The 15,000-nt window shown below is 43.6% G+C and overlaps 1 protein-coding gene across 11 annotated transcripts in view; it reads right to left on the reverse strand.

Annotated features, from left to right (window-relative positions):
• ptprk (protein tyrosine phosphatase receptor type K) overlaps positions 1–15,000 on the reverse strand; it is a 148,424-nt gene that overhangs the window by 69,539 nt on the left and 63,885 nt on the right. For all 11 annotated transcript variants that reach the window (XM_053231646.1, XM_053231642.1, XM_053231641.1 and 8 more), the window contains 2 exons: positions 10,131–10,305; positions 4,102–4,395 (listed from right to left, as the gene is read on the reverse strand). In XM_053231646.1, the coding sequence (XP_053087621.1) occupies positions 4,102–4,395; positions 10,131–10,305 (469 nt within the window). The remainder of the gene's footprint in view (positions 1–4,101; positions 4,396–10,130; positions 10,306–15,000) is intronic.

Below are 15,000 nucleotides of genomic sequence, written 5' to 3' on the forward strand. Positions count from 1 at the left end.
TATAGAGAGAGACAGATACACACAGAGCAGCCCGACTATAGAGAGAGGCAGATACACACAGAGCAGCCCGACTATAGAGAGAGACAGATACACACAGAGCAGCCCGACTATAGAGAGAGAGGCAGATACACACAGAGCAGCCCTGCTATAGAGAGAGAGAGATACACACAGAGCAGCCCGACTATAGAGAGAGAGGCAGATACACACAGAGCAGCCCTGCTATAGAGAGAGACAGATACACACAGAGCAGCCCGGCTATAGAGAGAGACAGATACACACAGAGCAGCCCGACTATAGAGAGAGGCAGATACACACAGAGCAGCCCGACTATAGAGAGAGACAGATACACACAGAGCAGCCCGACTATAGAGAGAGAGGCAGATACACACAGAGCAGCCCGACTATAGAGAGAGAGAGATACACACAGAGCAGCCCGACTATAGAGAGAGGCAGATACACACAGAGCAGCCTGGCTATAGAGAGAGAGAGGCAGATGCACACAGAGCAGCCCGGCTATAGAGAGATCCCAAATTTGAAACCATCTGTCCCGACTTCAGAAAACTGGAGAAGAGAGACTGCATTTGTTCATCTTATCATTTGTTCTCTGTTCAGGTTTTATTCTTTACCAATATAAATGCTTTGGCAAATCATTGTACAATTTGTCTTTCCAATAAAGCTCATTTAAATTTGAATGGCGGGGGGGGGGGGGGGGGGGGGGGGTAGACAGATGGAGACACAGTGTGAGAGAGAGAGACAGATAGACAGACTGATAGACAGAGAGAGAGAGAGACAGACAAATAGTCATAGTGTGAGACACAGACAGACAGAGACACAGAGAGAGACAGACAGACAGTGAGAAGGAGAGATAGACAGACTGATAGACAGAGAGAGAGAGAGAGAGAGAGAGATAGACAGACTGATAGACAGAGAGAGAGAGAGAGAGACAGACAGAGACACAGAGAGAGATAGACAGACTGATAGACAGAGAGAGAGAGAGAGAGACAGACAGAGACACAGTGAGAGATAGACAGACAGACTGATAGACAGAGAGAGAGAGAGAGACAGACAGAGACACAGTGAGAGAGAGACAGACAGACTGATAGACAGAGAGAGAGAGAGAGAGACAGACAGAGACACAGTGAGAGAGAGACAGACAGACTGATAGACAGAGAGAGAGAGAGAGACAGACAGAGACACAGTGAGAGAGAGAGACAGACAGACTGATAGACAGAGAGAGAGAGAGAGAGAGAGAGAGAGACAGACAGAGACACAGTGAGAGAGAGAGACAGACAGACTGATAGACAGAGAGAGAGAGAGACAGACAGAGACACAGTGAGAGAGAGAGAGACAGACAGAGACACAGTGAGAGAGAGACAGACAGACTGATAGTGAGAGACAGACAGATAGACAGAGAGAGAGACAGACAGACTGATAGACTGTGAGAGAGAGAGAGAGAGAGAGAGAGAGAGAGACAGACTGATAGACAGAGAGAGAGAGAGAGAGAGAGAGACAGACAGACTGATAGACAGAGAGAGAGAGAGACAGACAGAGACACAGTGAGAGAGAGACAGACAGACTGATAGTGAGAGACAGACAGATAGACAGAGAGAGAGACAGACAGACTGATAGACTGTGAGAGAGAGAGAGAGAGAGACAGACAGACTGATAGACAGAGAGAGAGAGAGAGAGAGAGAGACAGACAGACTGATAGACAGAGAGAGAGAGAGACAGACAGAGACACAGTGAGAGAGAGACAGATAGACAGAGAGAGAGACAGACAGACAGTCAGTGAGAGACAGACAGTTTCTCACAGTGTTTGGAGGGTCTCAGGTGTTTTTTGAGAGAAATAAAGAGACTCAACACTGCGGGTTGCTGTTTCAGCCTCGGGTTAACGTCAGGTTAAACACAGCTACAACTGAAGCTAAAATGCTAGTGGCTAAAAGCTAATGGCTAAACACTAACAGCTGTTTGAAGCGACATCCAAAAAGCCGTTAGCATTTAAATGTAGCAATATGCAGTAATCCAAGAGATGCTAAATGAATCCTGAAAGCTAGATGCTAACTGTCTCATTAAACGCTAATATTGTTGATAAAATGTGTTTTGTTGCTAAATGCTAAAAAAAAAAACACTGAGTTTCATAAAGCTAAATGCTAACACTGATGGCCAAAGGACAAAAGGCTAAACTGCTATTAGCGAACGCTAACAGTGGTGCATATAGCTAACACTAATGCTAACTGCTGTATGCTATATGTGTGTGTTTTCTCTGGTGAGTACAATGTTACTGTTCTCATAAGTTTTGGCACCCGTAACCTATTTCATATCAGTGCTGCATTTTAGGAGATAAAAAACATGCTGTGTGTGTGTGTGTGTCCAACTTTCATTTCCTTTGAAACTGGGGCAAAAACGATCAATATGCTATTTGAGGGAAATGGCACGACATTTGTACAGGAATAAATCATGCACATCACACACATCCATCTCATCTCTCTCACACACACACACACACACACACACACACACACACACACACATACTTCAAATCCCCCTCCTCAAAATTCTATCTCTACATTCAATCAACACGTGTAAAATAAACACACACACACACACACACACACTCACACACACACTCACACACACACTCACACACACACTCACACACACACTCACACACACACTCACACACACACTCACACACACACTCACACTCACACTCACACTCATACACAATAAAAGCCGGGGACAGATTCAGCAGTGGACCAGGTGTGTGTGTGTGTGTGTGTGTGTGTGTATGTGTGTGTGTGTGTGTGTGTGAGTGTGTGTGTGTTCACTTAGACTGTAATTGAGTAAATTCGGAGGGTCTGAGCTGAGATAAGCGTGTGATTGGCTGAGAGAGATGAAAGAAGAAACAAGCTTTCTATCACAAGTCACGTCATACACACACACACACACACACACACACACACACACACACACAGTCCTTAAGAAAGAACCTTCAAACTTCAATTCTGATCTGGGGACACAGCGGTGTGAATCTCAATCTGACAGAGAGAGAGAGAGAGAGAGAGAGAGAGAGAGAGAGAGAGAGAGAGAGAGAGAAAGGAAATGATGAAAGTGGGGGGAAAAAGAAAACAAAAAAGATGGTGGAGAGAAAGAAAGAAAAAAGAAATAAAGTAGAAAAAGATCAAGCTTGGGGAAGAAGAAGAAGAAGAAGAAGAAAGGGGAGAGAGAGAAACAATGGATGGAAGAGACAAAGGGAAAAAAAGATGAAAATAAATCAAGTAGTGTGAGACTGAGAGAGAGAGAGAGAGAGAGAGAGAGAGAGAGAGATAATGAGCAAGGGATGGAGAGATGAACAAAAAGAGAAAGCAGTGATGAAAGTAGGGAAAGAAAAAAGGATGAGAGAAAAAAATGGGAAAGAGAAAAGAAGAAAGACAGAGAGAGAGAGAGAGAGAGAGAGAGAGAGCGAGAGAGAGAATGGAAAGACATTGTGAGAAATAAAGAGAGAAAAAGACAAACAGAGAGAGAGATAGAGAAAAAGAAATGGAAGAAAAGTGATAAAGACAGAAATCAAGAGAAAGAGAGAGATTGAGAGTCAGATGAAGTCAAATTATATAATTTTGAAAAAGAGAGTGATGAAAGTAGAGAAATAAAAAAGATGGAGGACAGAAAGAAAGAAATAAAGAAGAGAGACACTGAGCTCCAGGATGGAGAGAGAGAGAGAGAGAGAGAGAGAGAGAGACTCGAGTGCTGAATCTGTTCCTCTATCCATCCATCTTTCAACACCACACGACACTGACGCCATGGCAACCTAGAGCAAGAGATCGCCACGGTGACAGGACCCTCACGCCCCTGACCCCCCTCCTCTCTCTCTCTCCTTTAAACTATAAACAGATAAAACACTAAACACACAGACATTTTAATCGAAAGGGGCGGGGATATGCAAATAGCTTTATGAATCTGAAATGTGTAACAACAACAACAACAACAACAACGACAACTTTGTCCTGTTTTATTTTTTTCCTTATATGGTATTGTTATGCAGGGAATGTAAGGGCGAGTGAGGTAAAGGACAGGAGGCGGAGCCAAAGAGACATCACTGACCTGCGCACTTGGTGCGAGTGATGAGGGCGGGGCCGGGTTTTCCGGTCCCGCCCTCTCCAGGGCGTGTCAGCAGGACGCGGATCTCGTACTCGGTGTCGGGGTCGAGGTGCCACAGCTTGTAGTGCGGCGAGTTGACGGCGTGCGTCTCGGTCCACGACCCCGACGTCATGCGGTACTCCACCTCCTTCAGGATGATCGGCCCGTCGCCGAAGATGGAGTTAGCGTTCAGCTGGATCAGCAGGTACGTCGGGCCGACGCCCAGCAGCTGGGGCGGAGCTATGGGCCTCGGCGGCTCTGTGAGAGAGAAACACTGTTACTGATGGCAGAGTTTAAGCCCCGCCCACTGAACAAACCGCCATTTTGTCTACAAACATTTCTTTCTTTCTTTTCTTTCTTCCTTCCTTTTGTACCTCATTCATCTTACTTTCTTTCTTTTGCCTTCCTTCAGTCCTGTTTTTCTTTCATGTTCTTTCTTTCCTTCCTTCCTTCCTTCAGTCCTGTTTGTCCTTCCTTCCTTCCTGCCTTCAATCCTGTTTTTCCTGCCTTCCTTCCTGTTTTTCCTTCCTGCCTTCCTTCCTTCAATCCTGTTTTTCCTTCCTTCCTTCAGTCCTGTTTTTCCTTCCTTCCTTCCTTCCTTCAGTCCTGTTTTTCCTTCCTTCCTTCCTGCCTTCCTTCCTTCCTTCCTTCCTTCAGTCCTGTTTTTCCTTCCTTCCTTCCTTCCTTCCTTCCTTCAGTCCTGTTTTTCCTTCCTTCCTTCCTGCCTTCCTTCCTTCCTTCCTTCCTTCAGTCCTGTTTTTCTTTCATGTTTTCTTTCCTTCCTTCCTTCCTTCCTTCAGTCCTGTTTGTCCTTCCTTCCTTCCTTCCTTCAGTCCTGTTTGTCCTTCCTTCCTTCCTTCCTTCCTTCCTTCCTTCCTTTCTTTCTTCCTTCCTGCCTTCAATCCTGTTTTTCCTTCCTTCCTTCCTGCCTTCCTTCCTGTTTTTCTTTCCTTCCTTTCTTTCTTTCTTCCTTCCTGCCTTCAATCCTGTTTTTCCTGCCTTCCTTCCTTCCTTCAGTCCTGTTTTTCCTCCCTTCAATCCTGTTTTTCCTTCCTTCCTTCCTTTTTCTTTCTTTCTTTCTTTCTTTCTTCCTTCAGTCCTGTTTTTCCTTCCTTCCTTCCTCTTTTTTCTTTCTTTCATCAGCATCTTCATAACCTGTTTTTTTTTTAATTTCCTTCTTTCTTTTTTCTTCCTTATTTTTACTTCCTTCCTCCTTTCTTTCTTGTTCCTCCTTTTCATCCTTTCCTTCACTCTCACTCTTATAAACCGTATCCTTTCTTTTTAAACCGTAATCTTGTTTTCCTCTGCGTGAGTCTGTTGCTCTTTTAGGAAACTTGTCTCTGCTTATAAATATTTATAAAAACAGATTTATTATATTTCTAATAAAATGTGAAGTGAGTTAATGAAAATAACCGCATCCCTCTCTCCGAGTCGGCCATTTCACCTGCTCCAGTGTGTGTGTGTGTGTGTGTGTGTGTGTGTGTGTGTGTGTGTGTGTGTGTGAGAGAGCAGTAATGAAAAAGCTGGAGTGTGTATTAATGCTCAATACGATGCATTTCGGAGAACACGGACAAACACTCGAGATGAAGCAGCGTAGAAAAAGCTTTTAAACACACCGGGCTTTATTAGAGCTGCATTCATTCACACACACACACACACACGCACACACACACACACACACACACACACACACACACACACACACACAAGCTCACACACGCGCACACACACACACGCGCGCACAAGCTCACACACGCGCGCGCACACACACACACACACACACACACCCAGTAAAAAAAAAAAGAAAAAAGGAAATGAGAAAACAGGAGAAAGGTGAAGTAAACAAAAAGAAGGAGGCAAAAAGGGAAAAAATGAGGAAATGAAAAGAGAAGAGAAAAAAGAAAAAAGACAAAAGATGAAAAAAAGGAGAGAAGGAGAAAGAGACATGTGGAAATAAAACACTATGAGGAAAGGTGTGTGTGTGTGTGTGTGTGTGTGTGTGTGTGTGTGTGTGTGATGGATGACCTGCCTGCATCGCACAATAACACCTGATGATGAAAGACTCATCCTATACACACACACACACACACACACACACACACACACACACACACACACACACTAAACAGTTTATATATGGCGTAAATACATACACACACACACACACACACACACACACACACACACACACACACACACACACACACACCTTTATTTTTCTTCCTCTCTCACTTTTTTTCTTTTCTCTATTCTCCCTATTTCATTGCTCCACCTTTCTTCTTTCTTTCCATCATTTTTTTCCTGTCTATCCCTCTTTTTTCTCTTTCCTTCCCTAACCTCCTCTCCCTCTCTTTTTCTCCCTCTCTCACTCTCCCTCTCTTTTCTTTCCCTCTTTCCGGTTTAATTTCCTTTCCCTCTTCTCTAATCCCATTATTCTATCTTTCCTCTTCTTTCCTTTTTTCTTCTCCTCATTTCTTATTATTGTTCCACTTATCTCTCATTCTCCTTCCTCCCTCTCACATTTGTTCATCTTTTTCTCTTTCCTTCCTCTTTTCTCTTCTCTACTTTCTTTTCTTTTTTCTACCTCTCCACATGTCATCTTTCTCTTTTCCTCTCTCTCACATGATTACTTCTTTACCTAATCTTATTTTTCCAATAATTCTTTTCCTCCTTCTTCTCCTTTTTTTTTCTCCCTCTTTTCACTCCCTCTCTCTTCTCTCCACTTTGACTTCACTCCCTTCATCTTTTTTATTTCTCTTCACCAGTTTCTCTTTTGCCTCTCTTCATCTTTCTCCTGCATCTTTCCCACTTTATCCTCCCTCTCCCCCTCTCCCTCTCCCTCTCTCTCTCTCCCCTATATTCTCTCCTTTCCTCTCTTCTTCCTTTAATTTTTTTCTCCCTCTTTCACCCCGGAGCTCTGTTCTTCAGCTGACTCTGACACTGTTGGTGTTTTGATGTGGTTGTTGTTTTTTTGTCCCCAATCTTTCGTGTGTGTGTGTGTGAGAGAGAGAGAGTGTGTGTGTGTGTGTGTGTGTAAGTGAACTGTACAGTGTGTTAGTAAGGACTCAGCGCCTTTCCCTTGTACAGAGACAGGAGGACACACACTGAGCTGCCTGCTGAACAAAGAAGTGTTTCTCTCCCAAAACACAGGAGAGCTGCTCTAGATGGAGTTTCTCTAGATGGAGTTTCTCTAGGTGGAGTTTCTCTAGGTGGAGTTTCTCAGGATGGAGTTTCTATAGATGGAGTTCCTATAGATGGAGTTCCTCTAGGTGGAGTTTCTACAGATGGAGTTTCTATAGATGGAGTTCCTCTAGGTGGAGTTTCTATAGATGGAGTTCCTCTAGGTGGAGTTTCTATAGATGGAGTTCCTATAGATGGAGTTCCTCTAGGTGGAGTTTCTACAGATGGAGTTTCTATAGATGGAGTTCCTCTAGGTGGAGTTTCTACAGATGGAGTTTCTATAGATGGAGTTCCTCTAGGTGGAGTTTCTATAGATGGAGTTCCTCTAGGTGGAGTTTCTATAGATGGAGTTCCTATAGATGGAGTTCCTCTAGGTGGAGTTTCTATAGATGGAGTTCCTCTAGGTGGAGTTTCTCTAGGTGGAGTTTCTATAGATGGAGTTCCTCTAGGTGGAGTTTCTATAGATGGAGTTCCTCTAGGTGGAGTTTCTCTAGGTGGAGTTTCTATAGATGGAGTTCCTCTAGGTGGAGTTTCTATAGATGGAGTTCCTCTAGGTGGAGTTTCTATAGATGGAGTTCCTCTAGGTGGAGTTTCTCTAGGTGGAGTTTCTATAGATGGAGTTCCTCTAGGTGGAGTTTCTATAGATGGAGTTTCTCTAGGTGGAGTTTCTATAGATGGAGTTTCTCTAGGTGGAGTTTCTCTAGGTGGAGTTTCTATAGATGGAGTTCCTCTAGGTGGAGTTTCTCTAGGTGGAGTTTCTATAAATGGAGTTCCTCTAGGTGGAGTTTCTATAGATGGAGTTTCTATAGATGGAGTTTCTCTAGGTGGAGTTTCTCTAGGTGGAGTTTCTATAGATGGAGTTCCTCTAGGTGGAGTTTCTATAGATGGAGTTTCTCTAGGTGGAGTTTCTCTAGGTGGAGTTTCTCTAGGTGGAGTTTCTATAGATGGAGTTCCTCTAGGTGGAGTTTCTCTAGGTGGAGTTTCTATAGATGGAGTTCCTCTAGGTGGAGTTTCTATAGATGGAGTTTCTCTAGGTGGAGTTTCTCTAGGTGGAGTTTCTATAGATGGAGTTCCTCTAGGTGGAGTTTCTATAGATGGAGTTCCTCTAGGTGGAGTTTCTCTAGGTGGAGTTTCTATAGATGGAGTTCCTCTAGGTGGAGTTTCTCTAGGTGGAGTTTCTATAGATGGAGTTCCTCTAGGTGGAGTTTCTATAGATGGAGTTTCTCTAGGTGGAGTTTCTCTAGGTGGAGTTTCTATAGGTGGAGTTTCTATAGATGGAGTTTCTCTAGGTGGAGTTTCTCTAGGTGGAGTTTCTCTAGGTGGAGTTCCTCTAGATGGAGTTCCTCTAGGTGGAGTTTCTCAGGATGGAGTTTCTCAGGATGGAGTTTCTCAGGATGGAGTTTCTCAGGATGGAGATTCTCAGGATGGAGTTTCTCAGGATGGAGATTCTCTCTGAAGGAATCCAGCTAGTATTTGCCCTCTGAGTGTAAACTGTGTGTCTGTAATGGCTGTGGATTTGCTGCACTGACTGAGGAAGTGCAACTCGTCCTGCAGCACTCCTTCAGTGCACTGTGAGCACTGTCTGTCTCCACCTGTCTCTCTCTCCATCTCTCTCTCCGTCTCTCTCTCCGTCTCTCTCTCACAGACTGTCCTCTCTACACCTGTCTCTCTCACAGTCTCTCTACACCTGTCTCTCTCTCTCTCTCTCTCTCTCACACACACACACACACACACACACACACACACACACACACACACACACACACACACACACGGTCTGTCCTCTCTGAGACAAATTGTACAATGGTTTGCCAAAGCATATGGGTAAGGAATAAAACCTGAACACAGAACAAATGATAAGATGAACAAGTGAAGAAAAAACAAGACTAAACAAAAAAGTAAAGTCTATGGGCTAAGAGTCAGTGTGTGTGTGTGAGTGTGTGTGTGAGTGTGTGTGTGTGTGTGTGCATGAGAGAGTCTGTGTGTCTCATTTCACATGTCCATGTGTGTAGCTCATTTCTCTCTCTCCCCCTCCACCCCTTCTCTCTCTCCCTCTCTCTCTCTCTCTCCCTCTCTCTCAGACAGACGGATGTGTTCCTGGGTGGAGTTGTGCGTTAGTGAACCTCTCCTTGGTCATGAGCAGCGTTTCTTGTGAACACGGCCGTGAGGAGTGCGCGTGTCACCTCGCGTTAGCTGCACTAGCCGCTAATAAAGCGCTAGCCTCGGGTCCTGAGCGACAAGACGGGCCTCAGTGCCAGCTCACATTACGCCGCGCTCGCATCTGTGGCCCGGAAAGTTCCTCTGGAATTAGTGTCTCACTGCATCCTGCAAGCAGGAAACGTCGCCATCGCTAAGCTTCAGCTAGCCGCTAACACGCTAACACGCTAACACCCTGGACATGGCTAGCATGAGATGTTTACTGTCACTCGAGTAAATAAGAAATTTAGTAAGAAAATAAAAAGTTACTTACAGACGGAATTTAATGGTGAATTCACCTGGATTAGTTTTTTAAATTAACTTTATTACATAAAAAAAATTAAAGAAATACTTTAAAATATGAATTAAAGAAAATACTTTTAAGAAGTATAATTACAGAAATAATTTTCCAAAGAACTATTTTACTTAGAAACAAACAAAAATTAGAAATAATTTAAGAATAAAATTGATTTAAAATAAATGAAAAATTAAAGAACTCATTGGCGCTTATTAAATGTTTTCACGGTTTATTAATACTGACCTATTAAATTAAAAAACAAGCAAACAAACAAACAAACAAACAAACAAAGGAAAAGGAAGAAAGGAAGAGACGGCACCTCTGACGATGAGGCCGGCGAAGTTGCTGACGCCGGAGCCGCGCTCTGATTGGGTGACGCAGCGGTACAGGTCCTGATCCTGACTCGTCACTTCGCTCAGCCGGAACGACGCCGCAAACTTCCTGTGGTTAATGTTCTTCTTCTCCGCCACGGGGATGTCCTCTCCGTTACGCCTCTGCCCCACACACACACACACACACACACACACACACACACACAAAACGACTTTCATTAATCCGAGTTTAACACATTTATTATTTTCAGATTGAGACAAAACACGTTTAATCCTCACACATGATAGATTTTATTTGTTTACATATAAAACACAAACACATTTATTAACATCTGGAGCAAACAAACCAGTTTTTATCTATCTATCTATCTATCTATCTATAAATTTATTTTATTTTAATTTCATTTTTTCTTTACTTTCTTTTAAAAAAGAGAGATACATTGAAATCTTAACTCATGTTTGATCTGAGCTCCTGTACAGATGCTAGTCATGCTAATACGCAGCGTCAGAGTGTGTGTGGTTTTTTTTTAATGGTTTCTGAAAGGTGTTCACACCCTCGGGTTTTTCGGCACTTCCTGCTGAAACTTGGCACAAAATCAAACCGAAACAACAACAACAGAAAAAGCGCTCGTCATCTCCTCCAGCGAGCGCAGGCGATGACACGTCGAGTAGCGCGCAGGAAAGCGTGGAGTTTGTGCTAATTACAAAACGTGTTGTAGGTTTTAGATTTCCATCCGAAAAGGTTTTTAAAGATTCTCAGACACACCTCGACCTGACGAGACTTCTTAAACGAAAGTCGTGAAGCGAGCGCACTGAATAGCGTTCAGTAACGTTAATCAGTTTCAGTCACCGCTCATAAGCTGCGCTACTTCCAGCTAGCTCACATCGTCTCAACCTTAACACTACAAAACCATCATCAGTGGAGAAGCTCGCTACAGAGCGTTAGCATAAACACACACAGCTTCCTGTCTATTGCTCCGCCCCCTTTTATTTGATGGACACTGTGAGACTGACTTCTGTTTCTTCAGACACACACAGATGGACAGACGGACGAACGGATGGACAGAGGGATAGATGGATGGACAGAGGGATAGAAAAGAGGACAGACAGAGGGATAGACAGACAGACAGACAGACAGACAGACAGAGAGTCAAACAGACAAATGGATGGCCAGAGAGATAGAAAAGAGGACACGCGGACAGATGGACAGACAGACAGAGTCAAAGAGACGGATGGATGGACAGAGGGATAGAAAAGAGGACCGACAGACAGACAGAGAGTCAAACAGATGGATGGATGGAAAGACAGAAAGAAAAGAGGACCGACAGAGGGACAGACAGACAGACAGACAGACAGAGTGTTAAACAGATGGATGGATAGAGGGATAGAAAAGAGGACAGACAGAGGGACAGACAGACAGAAACACACAGACAGAGTCAGACAGACAGAAACACACAGACAGAGTCACAGAGACAGAGAGACAGAAACACACAGACAGAGTCAGAGAGACAGAGAGACAGAAACACACAGACAGAGTCAGAGAGACAGAAACACACAGACAGAGTCAGAGAGACAGAAACACACAGACAGAGTCAGACAGACAGAAACACACAGACAGAGTCACAGAGACAGAGAGACAGAAACACACAGACAGAGTCAGAGAGACAGAAACACACAGACAGAGTCAGAGAGACAGAAACACACAGACAGAGTCAGAGAGACAGAAACACACAGACAGAGTCAGAGAGACAGAAACACACAGACAGAGTCAGAGAGACAGAAACACACAGACAGAGTCAGAGAGACAGAAACACACAGACAGAGTCAGAGAGACAGAAACACACAGACAGAGTCAGAGAGACAGAAACACACAGACAGAGTCAGAGAGACAGAAACACACAGACAGAGACAGAGAGACAGAAACACACAGACAGAGACAGAGAGACAGAAACACACAGACAGAGTCAGACAGACAGAAACACACAGAGACAGAGTCAGACAGACAGAAACACACAGAGACAGAGTCAGACAGACAGAAACACACACACACAGAGTCAGAGAGACAGAAACACACAGAGACAGAGTCAGAGAGACAGAAACACACACACAGAGTCAGACAGACAGAAACACACACACACAGAGTCAGAGAGACAGAAACACACAGAGACAGAGTCAGAGAGACAGAAACACACAGAGACAGAGTCAGACAGACAGAAACACACACACACAGAGTCAGAGAGACAGAAACACACAGAGACAGAGTCAGAGAGACAGAAACACACACACAGAGTCAGACAGACAGAAACACACACACACAGAGTCAGAGAGACAGAAACACACACAGACAGAGTCAGAGAGACAGAAACACACAGACACAGAGTCAGAGAGACAGAAACACACAGACACAGAGTCAGAGAGACAGAGAGACAGAGAGACAGAGAGACAGAGAGACAGAAACACACAGACACAGAGTCAGAGAGACAGAAACACACAGACAGAGTCAGACAGACAGAAACACACAGACAGAGTCAGAGAGACAGAAACACACAGACAGAGTCAGAGAGACAGAAACACACAGACAGAGTCAGAGAGACAGAAACACACAGACAGAGTCAGACAGGCCGAGAGACAGAGAGAGAGAGAGACAGTAAAATAAGAAGTTAAACACACAGCCAGTTTCTTCACCTCTTCATCTACTTCACACTTTCTCCTGTCAGGAGTAACAAGCTCTCACTGTGTGTGTGTGTGTGTGTGTGTGTGTGTGTGTGTGAGAGAGAGAGAAAGAGAGAGAGAGAGAGAGAGAGAGAGAGTGTATGTATGTATGTACTAGGTGTGTGTCTCTCATCCTCTCTGTATGACAGGTTCAGGTTTAATGAGAGGACACACACTGATTAGTGTGTGTGTGTGTGTGTGTGTGTGTGTGTGTGTGTTATTTATAAGAGGTGAAATCCAAACAGCACAACTTTACACAACTGATGCAACTTTTGAAGAAAAGTGAAATCAAACTTTCAAAAATAATAAAAACAACACGATAAAAGCAACGTTTCATCCGAAACATCAGACATGTGTCAATAAACGTGTCAATAAACGTGTCAATAGATGTGTTAATAGACGTGTTAATAGACGTGTTAATAAACATGTCGATACTTGTGCCGTGAGACGTGTTAATGGACGTGTCGATAGTTGTGTTGATAGACATATCATTGGACGTGTTAAGAGACGTGTCATTAAAAGAGTCGATAGACGTGTCGATAGTCGCGTTGATCGACGTGTCAGGAAAAGTTAATAAATGTGTCAATAGACGTGTTAAAAAGCGTGTTAATAAACATGTTAATAAACACGTTAACAGACGTGTAAATGGACGCGTCAATAAACGTGTCAATAGACCTGACAATGGACGTGTCGATAGTTGTGTTGATAGACGTGTCAATAGACGTGTTAGGAGAAGTGTCAGTAAAAGAGTCAATAAACGTGTTAATAAGCATGTGTTAATAAACGTGTCAATAGACGTGTTAATAATCACGTTAATAATCACATTAATAAACATGTTAACGGACGTGTCAATGGACACATCAATAGATGTGTCAATAAACGTGTCGATAGACATGTCAATGGACGTGTAAAGAGATGTGTCAGTAAAAGTGTCTATAAATGTGTCAATAGACGTGTTAATAAACGTGTTAATGGATGCGTCAATATACCTGTCAACAAACGTGTCGATAGACATGCCAACAGACGTGTCAATAGTTGTGTCGATAGACATGTTAACAGACGTATCGACAGATGTGTTAATCGTCGTGTCAATAGACGTCTCAATAAACGTGTCGACAGACGTGTCAATAAACGTGTCAATAAGTGTGTTAATAAGCATGTCAATGGACGTGTCAACGGATGTGCTAATAAACGTGTTAATAGACGTGTAAAACATGATAATGAACATGTCAGTAAACGTGTTAATACACGTGTCGAAAGACGTGTCAATAGATTAATAAACGTTATTAATAAACAGATGTGTCAGTAAACATGTAACTAAAGCGTTAATACAGCCGTAACAGTTCTGCGCGGTTACCATGGCGACAAAGCGCTGTGTATTTACGTGACAGCGTGACCGTATATGAGCTGTGATTGGTTGGCGACTGCATCATGTGATCATGTTCAGATCACATGATACCAATCGTAAACATTCTTGAATATTAAAGCTTCTGTACTGTTGATTATTAAGTTTCCCGTGTTGTAAAGAGTCGAGTTTTATTGCACACATCAGCACCATTTTCTCCCAGCAGGAAGTACGAGTGAGAGAGTGTGTGTGTGTGCGTGTGCGTGTGTGTGCGTGTGCGTGTGTGTGCGTGATGGTGGAGTGTGTAAGCGGCAGCAGAGGAACGCTTTGATCGTTCCGTTTCTACATCAAACACCGGACGTGTTGAACAGCGCTCGAGGCTCCGCTCTGCCGCAAATTGAAAAAATGTCATTTACAGAATTCTGAATAAAAAATAAAAAAGTGTGTTTGCAGGTGAAGCGCCGCGGCCCCGAGACTTTAATTAATCCTCCACTGCGAGACGAACGAAAGCACAACCACTCTCTCTTCATTCACACTCATCATTTACTCGTTCAGCAGACGCTCGTTTCCACGGCGACGCACAAAGCGTACTTATCATTCGGCGCTAATCCGAGAGCTCTGATTGGCTAACGCAGATCACGCGGGTTTGATATCGTTAACACAACGCAACTGTTAACTCCGAAATAAACACAAACACTAAACACGACTCTCACGCAGCCACACGGAACAAAACGTTTCCAAAACTAAAACCTAAACTCTAACTAATCTCTTTATTTTAATTCACGTGAAAGAAATGGATT

Source organism: Pangasianodon hypophthalmus, chromosome 30 (genome assembly GCF_027358585.1).
Source record: "Pangasianodon hypophthalmus isolate fPanHyp1 chromosome 30, fPanHyp1.pri, whole genome shotgun sequence".
Taxonomy (NCBI): Eukaryota; Metazoa; Chordata; class Actinopteri; order Siluriformes; family Pangasiidae; genus Pangasianodon; species Pangasianodon hypophthalmus.